The sequence below is a fragment of the Chelonia mydas genome, chromosome 1 (genome assembly GCF_015237465.2).
Source record: "Chelonia mydas isolate rCheMyd1 chromosome 1, rCheMyd1.pri.v2, whole genome shotgun sequence".
NCBI lineage: Eukaryota > Metazoa > Chordata > Testudines > Cheloniidae > Chelonia > Chelonia mydas.
The window spans coordinates 16,095,408-16,114,631 of record NC_057849.1 but is presented as its reverse complement, the minus strand read 5'-3'; the positions used below and the strand labels follow the sequence as shown (position 1 = coordinate 16,114,631).

The 19,224-nt window shown below is 48.9% G+C and overlaps 1 protein-coding gene across 6 annotated transcripts in view; it reads right to left on the bottom strand.

Moving 5' to 3' along the window:
- The window catches only part of CAPN5 (calpain 5), a 137,636-nt gene that overhangs the window by 91,622 nt on the left and 26,790 nt on the right, over positions 1-19,224 (bottom strand). For 5 of the 6 annotated variants that reach the window (XM_037884804.2, XM_037884735.2, XM_037884598.2 and 2 more), the window contains one exon: positions 5,930-6,106. In XM_037884804.2, coding sequence (XP_037740732.1) covers positions 5,930-6,091 — 162 coding nt within the window. In that variant the 5' untranslated portion in view covers positions 6,092-6,106. Of the gene's footprint in view, positions 1-5,929; positions 6,107-16,156; positions 16,173-19,224 lie in introns of those variants that run through there. The other variant, XM_043527877.1, reaches the window with a different exon arrangement.

The window sequence follows — 19,224 nt, the reverse complement described above, 5'->3', positions numbered from 1 at the left end:
ACAAAAATGATGTTACAAGAATGTTAAGGTTGTAAAGTCAAACACTCAAAAGTTAGGACATGCCAGGATTCAGGTTGCCTGTGCAACCATAATTCACCCCCCCGCCCCGTGCATATGCATTATGATTAAGGCTGCGAGTTTGTCACGGAGATCATGTAAGTCACGGATTTTGTGACTTTCTGTGACTTCTGCAGTGGCCGGTGCAGTTGGCCCGGGGGCCACCTGAGCAGCTTGGGCAGCCCCTGGGCCAGCCGCACTGGCCGCTGCTGGGGCAGTCTCAGGCCACCGCGCCCTCCCCCTCCTCCCCACAGCAGCAGCAGGAGTTTGGGTGTGGGAGGGGGCTCAGGGCTGAAGCAGGGGGTTGGGGTGCAAGAGGGGGTGAAGGCTCTGAGCGGCGCTTACCTCAGTGGGGCTCCCCAGAAGCGGTTCCTGGCCAATGGGAGCTGCGGAGCCAGCACTTGGGGCAGAGGCAGTACACAGAGCTGCCTGGCCACGCCCCTGCCTAGGAGCTGAGGGAGGGGGATGTTGCTGCTTCCGAGTAGGGGCGGAGCCAGGTAGGGAGCCTGTTAGCCCCGCCAACTCCCCCACCCATCACCAGTGGGGGTCCCGGGACGCCCCCACCCAAGCACCCGCGGCATCCTCTGGGCTGCCCTGCCCCAAGATTTAGTCCATATAGTACAAGTCATGGGCCGTGAATTTTTGTTTTGACTTTTACTAAAAATACCCGTGACTAAAACAGAGCCTTATTTATGATATGATCTTTAATTGGATGATCACGTACCAGTTTTTCCACAGGACCCCTGCCTCATTTTGTGCACAAAACTGGCTAGCTCTGGGACCTTGGGATTTCCCATGAACCGTATTTCATTAGCTAAACACAGATTTATGGACCAGTGTGATGAATGGAACCATGTCTAGCTAGGGAAGAGGAACACAATAAAAAGGCAACCACAAGCTGCCACCATTGCGAGAAGATTCCCAGTCTAGGTGCCAGTCAGGGGAGAACCGAGTCCCACAGAGTTCCTCTGCAAGAGCAGGAAGACAGCAGGGAAGAGCCCTGCACCACCAACTACCGAAGTCAGCTTTTGGAATTGCTTTTCTCAAACCTGCAGTACAGGGAGCAGCCCCCTAATGGAATTATAAGGAGTCACCCACTTTGGCCTGGCACCGTGCCTCAGGAGGTAAGCCCTTCCCTGCCAGAAAGAGGGCCCAGAGCTTCCTCAGCACAGCCCAATTCTTCCCCGGGACCAGCAGTGGCCAGGGGGATATTGTTTGTGGTGAACCTTCTAGGGCTGTTCCTGTAACTCACAGGATCGCCAGAGCAAGCCAATCAGTGTCTGCTGCACTCTTGCGCCCAGACTGAGGAAAGGGTGAAGGTGTGTGACCCTTTAAGCACCCCAATGCCAGATGGCATGGAGTTCCCTGGTATGTCCCAGTGAGTCCCAGCTGGCCTGACCAACTCAGTGCACCTCACACACTGATGTCATGGTATTTATCCAAAGGGTGGCATGTAATATATAACTGGAAAACTAATAACTCATTGATCACCGATATCTGTGTGTGGTGTATGTAGAGCTAACCTACACAGTCAGGCTGGAAATACGGGCTTAAAACTAGGTATGTCAGGGGAAGTTGATAAATGGGTTTTTCCAGACACAGGGAAGGGGGGCTGGCACCTCAAGCCAGGCGTGGCAAGGCCAGTGAGCTTACTGGTTTGTATCAGAGATTGCAGGAAGATCATCTGCATTGTAAAAATCACAAGTGGGGGAGAAGCCAGCTTGGCATCTGCTCCCATACAGCACAGCGTCTACACTCAGGAGGTGGAGGGAGCCTTATCTGGGGCTACATTTCAGAAGAATACATTTCAAAGTTTAATGGACTATAAAGAGGGGAGAGAACCCTTAAGTTATCCTTCACTTGTGGAGACATAAAACACTCAGTGCTTTGAGGTCTGGGATTGGGTCCTTGCTGAGGACTAGCCAGCCATGCCAGAAGAACGACTATGGTGAGAAAACTTGGAGCAAAGGACTCTAGTTCGTTGAGTTTCACTCTTAGTAGTAAATTTTCAATTTTGTGTGTGGCCACTTCTATCTCTATTACCTCTACCTGACATCACGGAAACCTGGATCCTTTTGCTTATAAATGTGTTCTACTTGCATATACAACAACTCCATGCAGTGATTGAAGGAGAGACTGTATTAACCCCAGCTGAGCTTACAGGCTGCTGTGTACTTGCTCCCTTAAAGGGACGTGAACTTGTTACAGTGTTGGGAGTGCTAGAGTGAGAGGGGCTGTGCACTGCACAAAGACATTTCAGGGGGAAGAGCTGGGGCTGGAAGTGTTGTTGGGGTCCCTCTGCAAGGAGTAACTGGGCACTGGAAGCCTGGGTGAGACCTCCATGCTCATGTGCTGAGAGCCACAGCAGAACTGTATTCTAGGCGCCCTGAGCCCCTTACTGGCCTGGGTAAAGCCCAAAGTATCACAGGGCTGGATATCCCATTGTCATGGAACCATAACACCTGGCGATGGGAGAGACCCACTAGGCCAGCTGGCCAGGCCCTGCCCAAGTGTTCCCTTGAGTCCATTATGTATTTATTTAGATTTAGAGTAATGAAGATGCGTGTCTATGGCTATAGGAACTTGATCATTAATTATACAATAAATACCATTCAATTAAGCCTCAGCAGCATTAAAGTCATCAGCTCCCCAGGAACTCAGCCAGCCGGTAGCTCTGGCCTATCCATCCAGCTATGTTTTTATATAGTGCCCATCACTATAGTGTGGTCACACCCACACACGCTTTAAGACGCTAGACACAGAAAAGGCCTATTGGACCAACCAGTCTATTCCCTGGGGCCAGCCCAGGTTTGTCCCCATCGTGCATGTTTTTAGTGCTTGGTACAGACTAGTCTCATAGTGCAGGCTGGAAGCAATGGGGCTCCCGCCAGTTCCCATAGGCAAACTGACTGAAAAGATACCCCAATGCATCCTTAACGTTACACGGGAGCTTCCCATAGAGCAGAGGTCCCCAAACTGTGGGGCGTGCCCCCCTACAGAGGCGCGGAGGAACATTCAGGGGGGCACGGCTGGAGCGCGGGCCAGCCCCCACGGGGGGTGGGGAGGGAGCACCACCCAGCTCCACTCCTGGCCCCAGTTGCCGGCCCAGCCACCCGCCCAAGGCTCCGCTCCCAGACCCGCCCCTGAACCCAGCTGTGGCCCCCTTTCCATGGCCCTCCATTCCCAGCTCTGGGGTTGGGGTGTGGACAGGGATGGGGGTGGGGGAGGGGGAGGAAAAAGGTTTGGGGACCACTGCTATAGAGGTACTGTGCTGATGCAGCCAGTCCATTTTCAGCAAGGCAGCACGCCCGCTTCCGTGGTGGCCCAGCCCAAAGCTGCCCCTCCTGCCACGCACGGCACACAAAGAATCAATTCAGCCCATACCCTCCCTTTCCACAAAGCCTTTTTATTCCCTCCCCCGCTCCCTCCTGGATAAAGGCTCCACTGTCACTCTGGAAAGACAAGCTGGCTTTCTAGAGACTCCCAGCTGGGGCAGAGAGAGGCACCATGGTTGCTCAGAGCAGCTCTGAGAAATCTTGGCAGATAGCTGGTGTGCCCTGCAGGGAGACTAAGGCAGCGCTGGTGGTGTCTCCCTGCAGCCAGGGGGTTGCTCTGGGAGGACCTAAGGTGTGTTATAGGCTTGGTTAGAAAGGAGTGAGGTTGGTAATGAGCTACAGAGTAAAGCCCCAGCTGGGGCGGGGAGGGGGAAGGAGAGCAGGACCACCCCTCTCCTCCTCCCAACCTCAAGGACGGCTGCCCCAGTATGCTGCCCCCACACTGCAGCCCCTATCACCAAGCAGAGATGGCCCCGCAGTCCCCCCAGCCAAGAGTCCCAGCTCCCCGGCTCTGCTGGCTCACATGCCCTGAGGTAGTGCTGGGTGAGAGCCCAGAGCCAGAGCTCAGCTCCACTCAGGCTACCTTAGCAGCTCCTCACGCACTGCTCCCACCCTCACGGCCTCCCTGACCCATGCCTCCAGACGAGGGAGCTCTAGGTCCCCAGCGGCTCCCCCATGCTTAGCACCCTCTGAGAGGCAGACCTCAGAACAATCAGGGCTAGACCTCAGATCAATCAGGACACAGATCCATGACCCATCCTCCCCACAGGCAGCATGGGGCCCACCCCCAATACCTCCAGTGCCCAGCCTGCTGGAGCAGGCAGTGCCCGGATTCCCAGAGGTTAATCACCGACGGAAGCTGAAGTGACCGCCTCAGTCAGGCCCTGAATGCAGCACTGGGAACACAGGGAGCATCCCGGGGAGCAAATGCCAGGTGCATCAGACTGCTGGCAGCCGATTGCAGTGCCCTGCATGACCTCCCTCCCAGCCAAAGAGAATGTCGTCAGGTGCATTTCCTTGTGCCGAGGAGACACGGACAGACAAACACAGGACCACAGGTCACAGCCCCGTCCTTTCCACATGTGATCAAGGATGAACCATGCTGGTGGCCCCTCTGCACGCCGGCAGCATTCACCTCACTTCCCAGCACCCCCACCTTCCCCCATCTCTTTGTGTATTTCCAGTGCATCCATCTCTGTGGTGTGTAGGCATCTCTGGTGCGATTGCCGCATGTGGGGCAAAGAGGAAAAACAGCACCTGAAGGGGGACCAGCAAGTAACAGAAGTCCAGAGCTACAGAAATCTCTGGGAGACCTTTGGGACAGAGGCTGCTGCAGCTGACAAGCCATTAAATAATGGGTTAGAACTGTGTGATAATCATCCAAAACCAAATAAATAAAACCCAACCACTAGGATCTTAGCAGCACTTTGCAAACATCAGTTAGTCCCTGAGGGGATTAGCAACAACATCTAGCCCTCCTATAGCTTAGGTCTATTATTATATTCACTTTACAAACACAGTTGAATTATGGTTACAAGTCACCGTTGAGGGACAAGCCCAAGGTCACGTGCTGAGTTAGTGGCAGAGGAAGCAGCAAACATCTTGAACACCTGCGACTCCAATTGGCTTCAATGAGCCAGAAGGGACTGCCACTGAAGACAATGCCAGAACTCCCACTGACTTCAATGGAGCAGGACCGGTCCCATTGGGAGCTGCTGGTATCTGGGATGTGGCCTGTAGAACTCAGGAGTCCCGATTCCCAGATTCCTGTTCCAACCACTAAACACACTGTCGCACCACATGTCCGACAGGTCATGCTTCCCTTCAAACAGCTCCCTTGCTTTGAGCGCACACAAGCAACATACAAGAACAGGGGCTCTTGCAGAGGGTGAAGGTAAAGGAAGGATAATCCAATGATTAGCAGGCCATCTTGAGAGTCAAGAGACCCAGGTTCAGTTCCCTGCTCTACTACAGACCTCCTCTGTGACCTTGGACAAGTCTCTCTGTGCCTCAGTTTCCCCATCTCTACAATGGGGATAATAGCAGAGCCCTACTTCCCAGAATTTGATTTAGTTGGGGATTGGTCCTGCTTTGAGCAGGGGGTTGGACTAGACGACCTCCTGAGGTCCCTTCCAACCCTGATAGTCTATGATTCTATGAACTGGTGGGAGGATCGATACATTAGAGATGAAAACAACAAGGAGTCCGGTGGCACCTTAAAGACTAACAGATTTATTTGGGCATAAACTTTCGTGGGTAATGCATCTGAAGAAATGGGGTTTTTACCCATGAAAGCTTATGCCCAAATAAATCTGTTAGTCTTTAAGGTGCCACCGGACTCCTCAGAGTTTTTGTGGATACAGACTAAACACGGCTACCCATCTGATACATTAGAGATGGCGAGGAGCTCAGATACTATGGTAACAGGGTACCTACGGTAGATAGCATGCTGCGGAGCAGTTACTTGATTTTTAAGGTGTGACCCCAGGGGAGCGGCACAAGGATGTGCACAGGGAGGACATTCAAGCCTCACTTACATTCGGACGTTTCCACTGGACGCCTTGAATGCGTGACTTGTAGAAGAGGGAGTCGTCAGTGGCGGGGAAGAGCGGGTCCTCGAAGAGCACCTTCTGCCGCTGGCAGTGTTTCTTCAGGGCCGAGAAGTCCTGATTCTCGTAGGGCTTCACTGAGGAGAACATCCTTCACCCCAGCCGCTAGGGGACAAAGCAACATGGATGAGATGGGGTGGGATGAGACACAGAGCCCTGCCTAGAACCAGGCTCACTCTTCCCACTCCGTAGCGACCAGCAAAAACATTCAGATACAGGGAGGAAAAGAGGCCACCTGAATGACAGGAAACAGACGCTTCCACTAGGTTAAAGCTCATCTAACAGGCCACCAAACAGCGTGATGGGATAGATCCCATTTGCCCCCCTCCATGACACCACAGGTGCTCAGATACCATGGTGACGGGCGCAGTATAAAAACCCAAATAGCGCTATGCCTGCAGCCTCTGATGTCCTAGTGAAATAACGAAGTCCATGTAGGAAGGGTGCAGCCCTTCAAGCAAACCACAGGGAAGATGCTGCCGTGCATGGTTCCAATAAAGGAGCAGGTGTGTACCAGAGTTTACCAGGGCTTTGATGAGCAGGGAAGTTTGCGTTGAGGAAGGACAGCGGCCCCGCACGCCCCATTTATGCCCCAGTGGCAGAGAAGCAGCCACACCCACCCACCCAGCCTTCCCACACCCTATGAGCAAACATGCGCCCCTAAGCCAGGCAATAAGGAACGTTGGTACCAGCCCAAAAGGCTGGCTCAGCTGCTCCTCTTTCCACCTGGCATGCAGGACCTATGCCCCCAGCTTAGGGCCAGGCAGGGCAGGAGCATTCCACCAGCATTGTTAAAGGCACGGGCTCCCATTGCCCTGTTAGTATGAACTGTAACAAGCTATGCCTGTGGGAGCAGCCAGCTCCACCCCTACATCCCTTCAAAGTCAGCAGGAACACAGGAGAAGTCACACGATTGCAATGGGGAAGCATACGTGGCCCCAGAGGTCTGTGGCACAGGACACCCCACTCCCCCCCGAGAGACGTTAGCAAGCAAGAGGATGCTCTACCCTCCCCGCCATCCAAATTCAGACACACACACGCTCCATGACTTCAGTGGCGATGCCAGGTTTAATAGAGATTCTCAGATGTCCCAACCTCTTTTAATTAAAAAGGCCTCCTGGCACAGAGCCATGTCTTTCTCGATTAATTGCGCTCTCTCAACAAGCCGCTGGCATCCTGGGCGCAGGCGTGATTTTATCAACCCAGAGGAGATGAGGAAATCATGTCCCATGTACACCCACGAGATACAGTAGCACCTGAACCTGTCCATGCTAGTTCTCCACCAGCATGGTGGCTCCCACGCACTGCATACCAGCTCCTTTGATTGGCATTCTAGACACCCCCATCTATGCCTGCCTCCCATAGGGTAAGAGTGTCCTTACACCGGGCTGTCTGCACCACCTGATCCACGGGGTAGAATATGCAGGGGTCTCGGTGATGGGCACCAATTGAGCCAAGGTATTATTCTGGTAAATAGGCATCATCGCCCAAAGACATTGGGAATCACTGCTCAATGGCTAGAAAGTTAGAACAAGTAACTGCATAAGGATTGGTGACTAGTATCTCCTTGTCCAGGGGACTAGGCGCTGGACACATTTGGACATCTGTTTGGAAGCAATTAATTTAGTTAAATGATTAGGATTAGTATGGAGGAAAAAACCTGGCTTCTAACCCACCCCCATCCTAACCAGGGTAATTATTCATGATGACTGCTAAGCAAATCTGCCTCCTCTTACCTGGGTGAGATGAAAAGTCTTAATTTAGGAGACTTCTGCTGAGAGCAAACCAAATATTTTAATTTGCCTTATTTATCAATCTGATTAGCAGCAAAAACGCTCATTACTCAGTGCCTAAATGAACCCAAAACAACATCCATGCTGATTGCACTGGATGACACTACCCGGGTTCTGCCACTGTTATGACTCATTTACTGAAATATTCATTTTCTTCTGCTTCATCCCAGTCACTCTCAAGGGTCCTGAGTCATCTCAAGTGATGTGGACTCTCCTGGGAGCCAGGAACAGCAAAAGGCTTTGTGGATGGGCAATTCTGTTCTTTACTGCAACACAACTTGAGAATATAGGGCTTAGATCACACCTCGAAGTAGCAGGGGTGTGTGTGGAAGTGCACGGCTGGCGCGTCAGCCGGTATCAGTATCTCCAGCAGGAGCCTGGGACATTCCAAGGTGCAGCATCTCCTCTGCTCAGAGCCAGCTTTGGTGACTGGTGTGGAGCAAGAAGCCTTGTGCCCACCGGAGAAGGCTGCCGCTGCTAATGGCACGAACCTCAAGCAGACCTTCCGTTCGCTGGGCTAGGCCAATAAAATTGAATAGAAAATTTAATTCTATGGATGGGGAGACAGTGTGGGCTAGTAGACAGGGCACGGGTACTAGACACGGCTAGTAGACAGGGCACGGTAGCTCAGCAGACCTGTGTTCTATTCCCAGCTCTGTCACTGACCTGCTATGTGACCTTGGGCAAGTCACTATCTCCATTTCCCCTCCTTCCTTTGTCTGCCTTATCTATTTGGGTGGAATTCACCAGGGTATTTAGACACCTAACACCTTCTGATTTCAAATTAATGGGCATTAGGTGCCTAAATACCTTGGTGAAGCCTACCCTTGGATTCTAAGCTCTCCAAAGCAGGGATTGTATGTTACTATGGCCAGGTCTACACTACATACTCACATTCGTATAACCACGTCGCTCAAGGGTGTGAAAAATTCACACCTCCAAACAATGCAGTTATACTGCCTTAACCCTCCTGTGTAAACACGCTATGTTGATGAGAGAGCTTCTCCCACCAATACAGCTACTGCCTCTCAGGGAGGTGGATGAACTACTCCGACAGGAGAAGCCCTCTCGGGCGTTTTCACTAAAGCGTTACAGCAGCTCAGCTGCACCGGTGGAGCTGCACCGTCGTAGTGCAGTACGTGAAGACAAGCCCTATGTCTTTGGACAGTGCCTCGTGCAATGGAGCCCCAATTAACACTGAGCATTCCTGTAATAGAAATAACAACATGCGAACCATTCTGTAGCATTTTGAAGCCATCTAATAGTGAATCTCAGAGATGTATACCCCTGCTACATAGCATTTTATGGGTTTCTTTGAAAACTGCATAGAAAGATTCTTCTTCATCAAATTCTACAGCATTTTTTGCAGTCTTTGGTCACACTTTATATTAAGAATCCACTGACAAACAGTTTATGAAGGATTATAAAGGATTAGTAGATGTTTTAATAAATGGTTAATCAATTGGTACACAATCCAAACAGGTCAATAAGTGACTTTTAACCATCTTCAACACGTTACTTACGTTCGTAGCAAGGGTATAACATCTGATTATTTATTAACCCTTTATAAATAAAACCTTAATATAAAATGTGACCCGTTTTTCTTTGACCGACAGTATTTCTGAACCTTGAGGATATTCAGCTTTTTACTCTTTGTATCCAAACTGATTTCCATTCCCTTGGTGAGAAGCACAGAATCATAGAAGATTCGGGTTGGAAGAGACCTCAGGAGGTCATCTAGTCCAATCCCCTGCTCAAAGCAGGACCAACACCAACTAAATCATCCCAGCCAGGGCTTTGTCAAGCCAGGCCTTAAAAACCTCTAAGGATGGAGATTCCACCACCTCCCTTGGTAACCCATCCCAGTGCTTCACCACCCTCCTCGTGAAATAGTGTTTCCTAATATCCAATCTTGACCTCCCCACCTGCAACTTGAGACCACTGCTTCTTGTTCTGTCATCTGCCACCACTGAGAACAGCCTAGCTCCATCCTCTTTGGAACCCCCTTTCAGGTAGTTGAAGGCTGCTATCAAATCCCCCCTCATTCTTCTCTTCTGCAGACTAAATAACTCCAATTCCCTCAGCCTCTCCTCCTAAGTCATGTGCCCCAGCCCACTAATAATTTTCATTGCCCTCCGCTGGACTCTCTTCAAAGCATAATTCTGAATGTAGCACAGCCAATGATCCAGAAGAGTGGAGGGCAGCAAATGTTCTTAGATTTGAAATGGGTTCTATGGGTGATCTGAGAAATTGCATGCCAGCCAACCTTGTATCTGTACCTGGCAAACTGGATGAAGTGATCATTAAAACCAGAATAATGAAACACCTGGAAGATCAGGATATGACCAACCTGGTTTCAGCAATGGAGAATAGTGTCTCACTAATCTCTCCAAATTCTTTAAACGTGTCAGTAATGCAGTGGATATAAAGGAGAACCTGATGACAATTGATTTTCACTTCCAAAATACCCCGGAAAAGGTCCCGGACAAGAGGCTACTAAAGAAGCTAAGCAGTCATGGATAAGAGACCAAGTACTGTCATGGATCAAAAACTAGCAGACAGTCAAGAGTAGGATTAAATGGTCAATTCCCATCATTACAAAACAGCAGGCCTGAAGGTTCCATACTAAGTCCTGGGTTGTTTAAATGTATCTAACAACAATCTGGAAAGGGGGGTGAGCAGTGAGGTAGCAAAATTTGCAGATGACACAAAGTTATTTAGTTTAGCCAGGATCCGAGTGGTCTACGAGGAACTTCAGGGAGACCTTCCCAAACTGCGGGAATGGGCAACATCCAGGCAGATGAAACTGAATGCTGATAAATGCCAAGGAGAGAGAGGGAAATGTAAACCACTTATACAAAAGCTCTAAAAGAAAATATTTTGTCTCACCACATGTGATTAAACCGAGGGGCTCATTGCAGCCATGAACTAAATGAGATTCAAAGAGGGATTGGCTGTTTCTGTGGATAGCAAGGCTATCCAGAGTTACAATTAACAAAAACAACTTTGGAAGGGACATTAAACCTTGTGCTTTGGGTCTGAAGCCAATCCACCCAGAAAGCAGGAATCACGGCAGGGAGCCTCAGAGCCAGGGTCTGCAGATTTGGGCTTGCATTACAGCTCTAAAAATATTGATAGATGTTGGGGCTTGGGCTGGAGCTTGGGCTTTGAATCCACCCCTCTTCCTAGGCTTCAGAGCCTGAGCCCAAATGCTTCCACAGCTACTTTTAGTGCTGCAGTGCAAGCCCAAGTCTGCAGACCCAGGCTCTGACACTCACTGCTGCAGCTCCGGCTTGTTGTGTAGACGTAGCCTGAGGGATTAAATACTCTGAGGGGGCATCTACACAGCGGAACAAAACAATAAAAACCCACCCGGCAGCCGGTGAGTCTCAGAGCCCAGGTCAGCAGGCTGGCGGGGCTATCGCGGCGGGGGTAAAAAGAGCAGTATAGGCTTGCAGGCTGGAGCCCGGGCTCTGAGTTGGGAAGGTCTCAAAGCCCAGGCGTCTACACTGCTATGTTTAGCCCTGCAGTGTGAACCCCTGGGCCCTCGTCAGTTGACCCAGGCTCTCAGACTCACTGCCATAGGGGGGTTTGCTGTGTAGACATACTCTCAGAGATCAGGATGAGACACACACAGGGGGCAGAGAGAACCCTACTTTAGGGGAGGGTGGGATTAACACCTTCTTGAGCACCTGTTACTAGCACCCTTCCAGAGACAGGATACGGGACTAACTGGACCTCAGGTCTGCTCTGGTCTGGCAGCTCCTATGGCAGGAGAAACAATCAAGAAACACCGGTTAAACCAGGTTCTTGTACAAGTCTGAACAAAACACCTGTTTTAGGCACCACCAGCCATCCAAATCCTGCTGCTAAGGGGAAAACAAGCTGGGAATCCCACATCACAGGAGCCTGCACTGTTTGGCTTTTTATACAGTGCTTCATACTGAGTCAGGGATGCAGTGAGCACACACTTGCACCTGGAAACCAAACGCGTCCCTGTTCCTCAAAGGTCCCGGTCACGGGATTAACCCACTGTCAGGCCAGCAGGCAGAGGAAGGTGGTCTGGATGTTCAGAGCATTAGCCTGGGATTGGGGAGACTTGGGTTTAATTCTCTGTTTTGCCAGTCACTTCCTCTGTGACCTTGGGCAAGTCACTTAGCCCCTCTGAGCGTCACTTGCCCACCTCTGCAATGGGGATACAGTACTTCCCTGCCGCACAGGGGTTTTGTGAGAAGTACAATGAGATTGTGAGGCGCCCAGATACGGTGGTGATGGGGACCATGCAATTACCTAAGACACACAGACCGAGTGCTGATTTGGACATCATGCTGAGCCTGTCCTCATGTGCAGAGCCTAGGGGAAAATAAACCCTCCAGCCAGACACAAAGCAACCCCCAAAGCAGAGCGCAGAAATCAGCTGCACTGCACTGGGGGTGGATCCTGGAATGTCAGTCAGGGAGAGACTCGAGTCCTGTGGAAATCGTACCCCATGCAGGGATGAGGCTGGGGGAGAGAGGGGGGCACATTTGCAGGGCACCCAGTGGAGTCACTGCACAGCCACTAATAGAGCTTCTACACTGGCTGCCCCTGAGCTCCCCATGTGCCTCTCCCATCCTGCCTCTGCCCTCCTGTCAAGTCCCTCCTGGATAGTGACTTGGGGACAGTTGGTGCTCCATGGTGCACAAAAGGACTCTCTCCCTCCCTGCAGCTGGCAATCCAGCACCAGTTCCACTGTCCTTAAGGATACCCAAAGACTCTCCCACTGGCCCTAAAATCCTGCCATGGGTGTCAGCACCCACACACAGGCACCAAGGAGATGCCCAGCTGGGGCAGCTTTTAAAAATTAAAACGGCTTGACATCAACCAGCATGACGACACCGGACACGTCAGTACTCAGAAAAATAATGAAGCAAATAATCAAGCAAGCAATTTGCAAACATCTAGAAGATAATAAGGTGATAAGTAACAGTAAGCATGGATTTGTCAAAAACAAATCATGTCAAACCAGCCTGATAGCTTTCTTTGACAGGGTAACAAGCCGTGTGTGTGTGTGGGGGGGGGGTAATATCTTCACTTTTGTAAGACTTTTGATACTGTCCTGCGTGACCTTCTCATAAACAAACTAGAGAAATGCAACCTGTATAGGATATAGATATTCAGGCCTGCCTGTAAAGGCCTATACTTTAAGAATGTAGGTATATGTTTACCATTTAGCTAGTAATAGAGGTATACAAGAAAGAATCTGTGTAAGGGCCTTCTCTCAGTGACAGTCTGAGGCCCTGTGCTTAGGCTAAGGCCTTTGGCTAAGCAGCAGAGGCAGCCATAAGCTGGGAAGCGACCGGTCACATCCTCACATTCCAAACTAGTCAATATGGGGCTGTTAGGAAGGTGATCCGATCTATCACCTCCAGAGAAAGGGAAGAGCCTAGAAGATGTGAAAGGACATTCAGGTTGATAGTTTTCTGTTTGGTAAGAACTCACTTATCAATAGACACAGCTGGGAAACCCTTATGTCTTTATAGATGTAGTTGTGAAATCCTCACTTCTGTATTGTTTTGTCATTATAGTTCCCACTTTGCTATTGTTTATTTGCATGGTCTCTGTCTGGTTCTGTGATTGTTTCTGTCTGCTGTATAATTAATTTTGCTGGGTGTAAACTAATTAAGGTGGTGGGATATAATTGGTTACCTAATCATGTTACAATCTGTTAGGATTGGTTAGGTAAATTTCAGTAGAATGATTGGTTTCAGAGTAACAGCCGTGTTAGTCTGTATTCGCAAAAAGAAAAGGAGTACTTGTGGCACCTTAGAGACTAACCAATTTATTACCAGCAGGAGAGCGGGAGGGGGGGGGGGAAGGGGAAACCTTTTGTAGTGATAATCAAGGTGGGCCATTTCCAGCAGTTGACAAGAACTTCTGAGAACAGTGGGGGCTGGGGGGGAAATAAACATGGGGAAATAGTTTTCTTTTCCCCCCCCCACCCCCGCTCTCCTGCTGGTAATAGCTCACCTTACCTGATTACTCTTGTTACAGTGTATATGGTAACACCCTTTGTTTCATGTTCTCTGTGTATATAAATCTCCCCACTGTATTTTCCACTGAATGCATCTGATGAAGTGAGCTGTAGCTCACGAAAGCCTATGCTCAAATAAATTTGTTAGTCTCTAAGGTGCCACAAGTACTCCTTTTCTTTTAGGAAGTAAGTTGGGATTCGAAAATAAGGAAAAAGGAACTCTGATTTAAGCTTGCTGGAAGTTCACCCCAATAAACATTGAATTGTTTGCACCTTTGGACTTTGGGTATTGTTGCTCTCTGTTCATGCGAGAAGGACCAGGGAAGTGGGAGAGTGAAGGAATGAGCTCCAACACAACCTAGATGGAGCTACTCTAAGGTGGGTGCAAAACTGGTTGGAAAATCGTTCCCAGTGGTTCACAGTTAAGCTGGAAGGGCATATTAAGTGGGGTCCCACAGGGATCAGTTTGGGTCCAGTTCTTTTCAACATCTTCATCAGTGATTTAGATAATGGCATAGAGAGTACACTTCTAAAGTTTGCAGACAACATCAAGCTGGGAGGGGTTGCAAGTGCTTTGGCGGCTAGGATTAAAATTCAAAATGATCTGGACAAATTAGAGAAACAGTCTGAAGTAAATAGGATGAAACTCAGTGAGGACAAATGCAAAGTATTCCACTTAGGAAGGCACAGTCAGTTGCACATAAACAAAATGGAAAAATGACTGCCTAGGAAGGAGTACTGCGGAAAGGGATCTGGGGGTTATACTTGATCACAAGCTAAATGTAAGTCAACAGTGTAACACTGTTGCAAAAAAAAAAAAAAAAAAAAAAAAAAAAAAAAAAAAAAAGCAAACATCCTTCTGGGATGTATTAGCAGGAGTGTTGTAAGCAAGACACGAGAAGCAATTCTTCTGCTCTACTCTGTGCTGATTAGGCCTCAACTAGAGTATTGTGTCCAGTTCTGGGTGCCCCATTTCGGGAAGGATGTGGACAAATTGGAGAAAGTCCACAGAAGAGCAACAAAATGATTAAAGGTTTAGAAAACGACCTCTGAGGGAAGATTGAAAAAATTGGGTTTGTTTAGTCTGTAGAAGAGAAGACTGAGAGGGGACATGATACCAGTTTTCAAGTACATAAACGTTACGAGGGAGAAAAATTGTTTCAATTAACCTCTGAGGATAGGACGAGCAGCAATGGGCTTAAATTGCAGCAAGGGCAGTTTAAATTGGACATTAGGAAAAACTTTCTAACTGTCAGGGTGGCTAAGCACTGGAATAAATTGCCTAGGGAGGTTGTGGAATTTCCATCACTGGAGATTTTTAAGAGCAGGTTGGACAAACACCTGCCAGGGATGGTCTAGATAATACTTAGTCCTGCCTTGAGTGCAGGGGACTGGACTAGATGACCTCTCGAGGTCCCTTCTGGTTCTATACTTCTATGAAGTGTGGAGCAGATTATTAATAATGAATTAAAAGTAATTGGCGCCAGCCGCCGGGAGGTACGTTTATTTCCTGCTCCCAGCCTGTTCAGCTTTCCGTGCAGACTATTTGGGAGCCTTAAAATTCCACCTGCCTGCAGGAAGCGAGTGCCTTTACACACAGGACCTCTGGGAGGCTGCACCTCTAGGACTGTCGCTGTGCCACGCCCTGTACAGTTTGGAACACCTTTTGGGTGACTCATCACAGTCTGCCAGGAAGCTCTGGCATGGACAATACAACAGAGTGATACATTCTGAGAGAGGAAACAGCATGGTCTAGTGGTCAACGCACAGCCTGGGAATCAAGGAGACCTGGGTTCTGTGCTCTGCAGTTCACTTCCTTTCAGAGAGTCACTTCACTTATCCCTGCCCCAGTTTCCCCAAGAGACTAATATAAAACTCACCCACTACCTTGAAGTGCTGTGAGAGTAAAGGCATGAGGGTTTGGAAAGTACTTTCATATCCTTTAGATGGAAAGTGCCAAACTTTGTTTTAAGAAAAGGAGGAGTTGTGGCACCTTAGAGACTAACCAATTTGAGCATAAGCTTTCGTGAGCTACAGCTCACTTCATCGGATGCACAAAGTGGAAAATACAGTGAGGAGATTTATATACACACAGACCGTGAAAAAAAATGGGTGTTTATCATACACGTTGAAAGGAGAGTGATCACTTAAGATGAGCTATTACCAGCAGGAGAGTGGGGTGGGGGGAGACAAAACCTTTTGAAGTGATAATCAAGGTGAGCCATTTCCAGCACATTTCCAGGAGTTAACAAGAACGTCTGAGGAACAGGGGAGGAGGAGAATAAACAAGGGGAAATAGTTTTACTTTGTATAAAGAAAAGGAGGACTTGTGACACCTTAGAGACTAACCAATTTATTTGAGCATGAGCTTTCGTGAGCTACAGCTCACTTCATCGGATGCATACTGAGGAAATCGCAGAAGACATTATATACACAGACACCATGAAACAATGCCTCCTCCCACCCCACTCTCCTGCTGGTAATAGCTTGTCTAAAGTGATCATCAAGTTGGGCCATTTCCAGCACAAATCCAGGTTTTCTCACCCTCCGCCCTCCCACAAACAAACTCACTCTCTTGCTGGTAATAGCCCATCCAAAGTGACCACTGTCTTCACAATGTGTATGATAATCAAGGTGGGCCATTTCCTGCAGAAATCCAGGTTCTCTCACCCCCTCACCCCCCTCCAAAAACCACACACACAAACTCACTCTCCTGCTGGTAATAGCCTATCCAAAGTGCCCACTCTCCTTACAACCTGCATGAAAATCAAAGTGGGCCATTTGCAGCACAAATCCAGGTTCTCTCACTCCCCCACCCCCATACTCATACAAACTCACTCTCCTGCTGGTAATAGCTCATCTGAAGTGACCACTCCCCCTACAATGTGCATGATAATCAAAGTGGGCCATTTCCAGCACAAATCCAGGTTTTCTCACCCCGCCCCCCCCCCCCACACACACACACACAAACTCACTCTCCTGCTGGCAATAGCTCATCCAAACTGACCACTCTCCCCACACTGTGCATGGCAATCAAGGTGGGCCACTTCCAGCATAAATCCAAGTTTAACCAGAACGTCTGGGGGGGGAGAGGAGGAAAAAACAAGGGGAAATAGGCTACCTTGCATAATGACTTAGCCACTCCCAGTCTCTATTTAAGCCTAAATTAATAGTATCCAATTTGCAAATGAATTCCAATTCAGCAGTTTCTCGCTGGACTCTGGATTTGAAGTTTTTTTGTTGTAAGATAGCGACCTTCATGTCTCTGATTGCGTGACCAGAGAGATTGAAGTGTTCTCCGACTGGTTTATGAATGTTATAATTCTTGACATCTGATTTGTGTCCATTTATTCTTTTACGTAGAGACTGTCCAGTTTGACCAATGTACATGGCAGAGGGGCATTGCTGGCACATGATGGCATATATCACATTGGTGGATGTGCAGGTGAACGAGCCTCTGATAGTGTGGCTGATGTTATTAGGCCCTGTGATGGTGTCCCCTGAATAGATATGTGGGCGCAGTTGGCAACGGGCTTTGTTGCAAGGATAGGTTCCTGGGTTAGTGGTTCTGTTGTGTGGTGTGTGGAATTCCACCATGATTTCAACAATTTCCATCCCACCATCAACCTCAGCCTGGTCCAGTCCACACAAGAGATCCACTTCCTGGACACTACAGTGCTAATAAACAATGGCCACATAAACTCCACCCTATACCGGAAACCTACTGACCGCTATTCCTACCTACATGCCTCCAGCTTTCACCCTGACCACACCACACGATCCATCGTCTACAGCCAAGCTCCGCGATACAACCGCATTTGCTCCAATCCCTCAGACAGAGACAAACACCTACAAGATCTCTATCAAGCATTCTTACAACTACAATACCCACCTGCGGAAGTGAAGAAACAGATTGATAGAGCCAGAAGAGTTCCCAGAAGTCACCTACTACAGGACAGGCCTAACAAAGAAAATAACAGAACGCCACTAGCCGTCATCTTCAGCCCCCAACTAAAACCCCTCCAACGCATTATTAAGGATCTACAACCTATCCTGAAGGATGACCCAACACTCTCACAAATCTTGGGAGACAGGCCAGTCCTTGCCTACAGACAGCCCCCCAACCTGAAGCGAATACTCACCAGGAACCACATACCACACAACAGAACCACTAACCCAGGAACCTATCCTTGCAACAAAGCCCGTTGCCAACTGTGCCCACATATCTATTCAGGGGACACCATCACAGGGCCTAATCACATCAGCCACACTATCAGAGGCTCGTTCACCTGCGCATCTACCAATGTGATATATGCCATCATGTGCCAGCAATGCCCCTCTGCCATGTACATTGGTCAAACTGGACAGTCTCTACGTAAAAGAATAAATGGACACAAATCAGATGTCAAGAATTATAACATTCATAAACCAGTCGGAGAACACTTCAATCTCTCTGGTCACGCAATCAGAGACATGAAGGTCGCTATCTTACAACAAAAAAACTTCAAATCCAGAGTCCAGCGAGAAACTGCTGAATTGGAATTCATTTGCAAATTGGATACTATTAATTTAGGCTTAAATAGAGACTGGGAGTGGCTAAGTCATTATGCAAGGTAGCCTATTTCCCCTTGTTTTTTCCTCCTCCTCCCCCCCCCCCCCCCCCCCCAGACGTTCTGGTTAAACTTGGATTTATGCTGGAAGTGGCCCACCTTGATTGTCATGCACAGTGTGGAGAGAGTGGTCAGTTTGGATGAGCTATTGCCAGCAGGAGAGTGAGTTTGTGGGGGGGGGGAGGGAGGGGGGGAAGAAAACCTGGATTTGTGCTGGAAATGGCCCACCTTGATTACCATGCACATTGTAGGGGGAGTGGTCACTTCGGATGAGCTATTACCAGCAGGAGAGTGAGTTTGTGTGTGTGGTTTTTGGAGGGGGGTGAGGGGGTGAGAGAACCTGGATTTCTGCAGGAAATGGCCCACCTTGATTATCATACACATTGTGAAGACAGTGGTCACTTTGGATGGGCTATTACCAGCAAGAGAGTGAGTTTGTCTGTGGGAGGGCGGAGGGTGAGAAAACCTGGATTTGTGCTGGAAATGGCCCAACTTGATGATCACTTTAGATAAGCTATTACCAGCAGGAGAGTGGGGTGGGAGGAGGTATTGTTTCATGGTGTCTGTGTATATAATGTCTTCTGCAATTTCCACAGTATGCATCCGATGAAGTGAGCTGTAGCTCACGAAAGCTCATGCTCAAATAAATTGGTTAGTCTCTAAGGTGCCACAAGTCCTCCTTTTCTTTTTGCGAATACAGACTAACAGGGCTGTTACTCTGAAACCTGTCATTACTTTGTATAATGACTCGACCACTCCCAGTCTCTATTCAAGCCTAAGTTAATTGTATCCAATTTGCAAATTAAT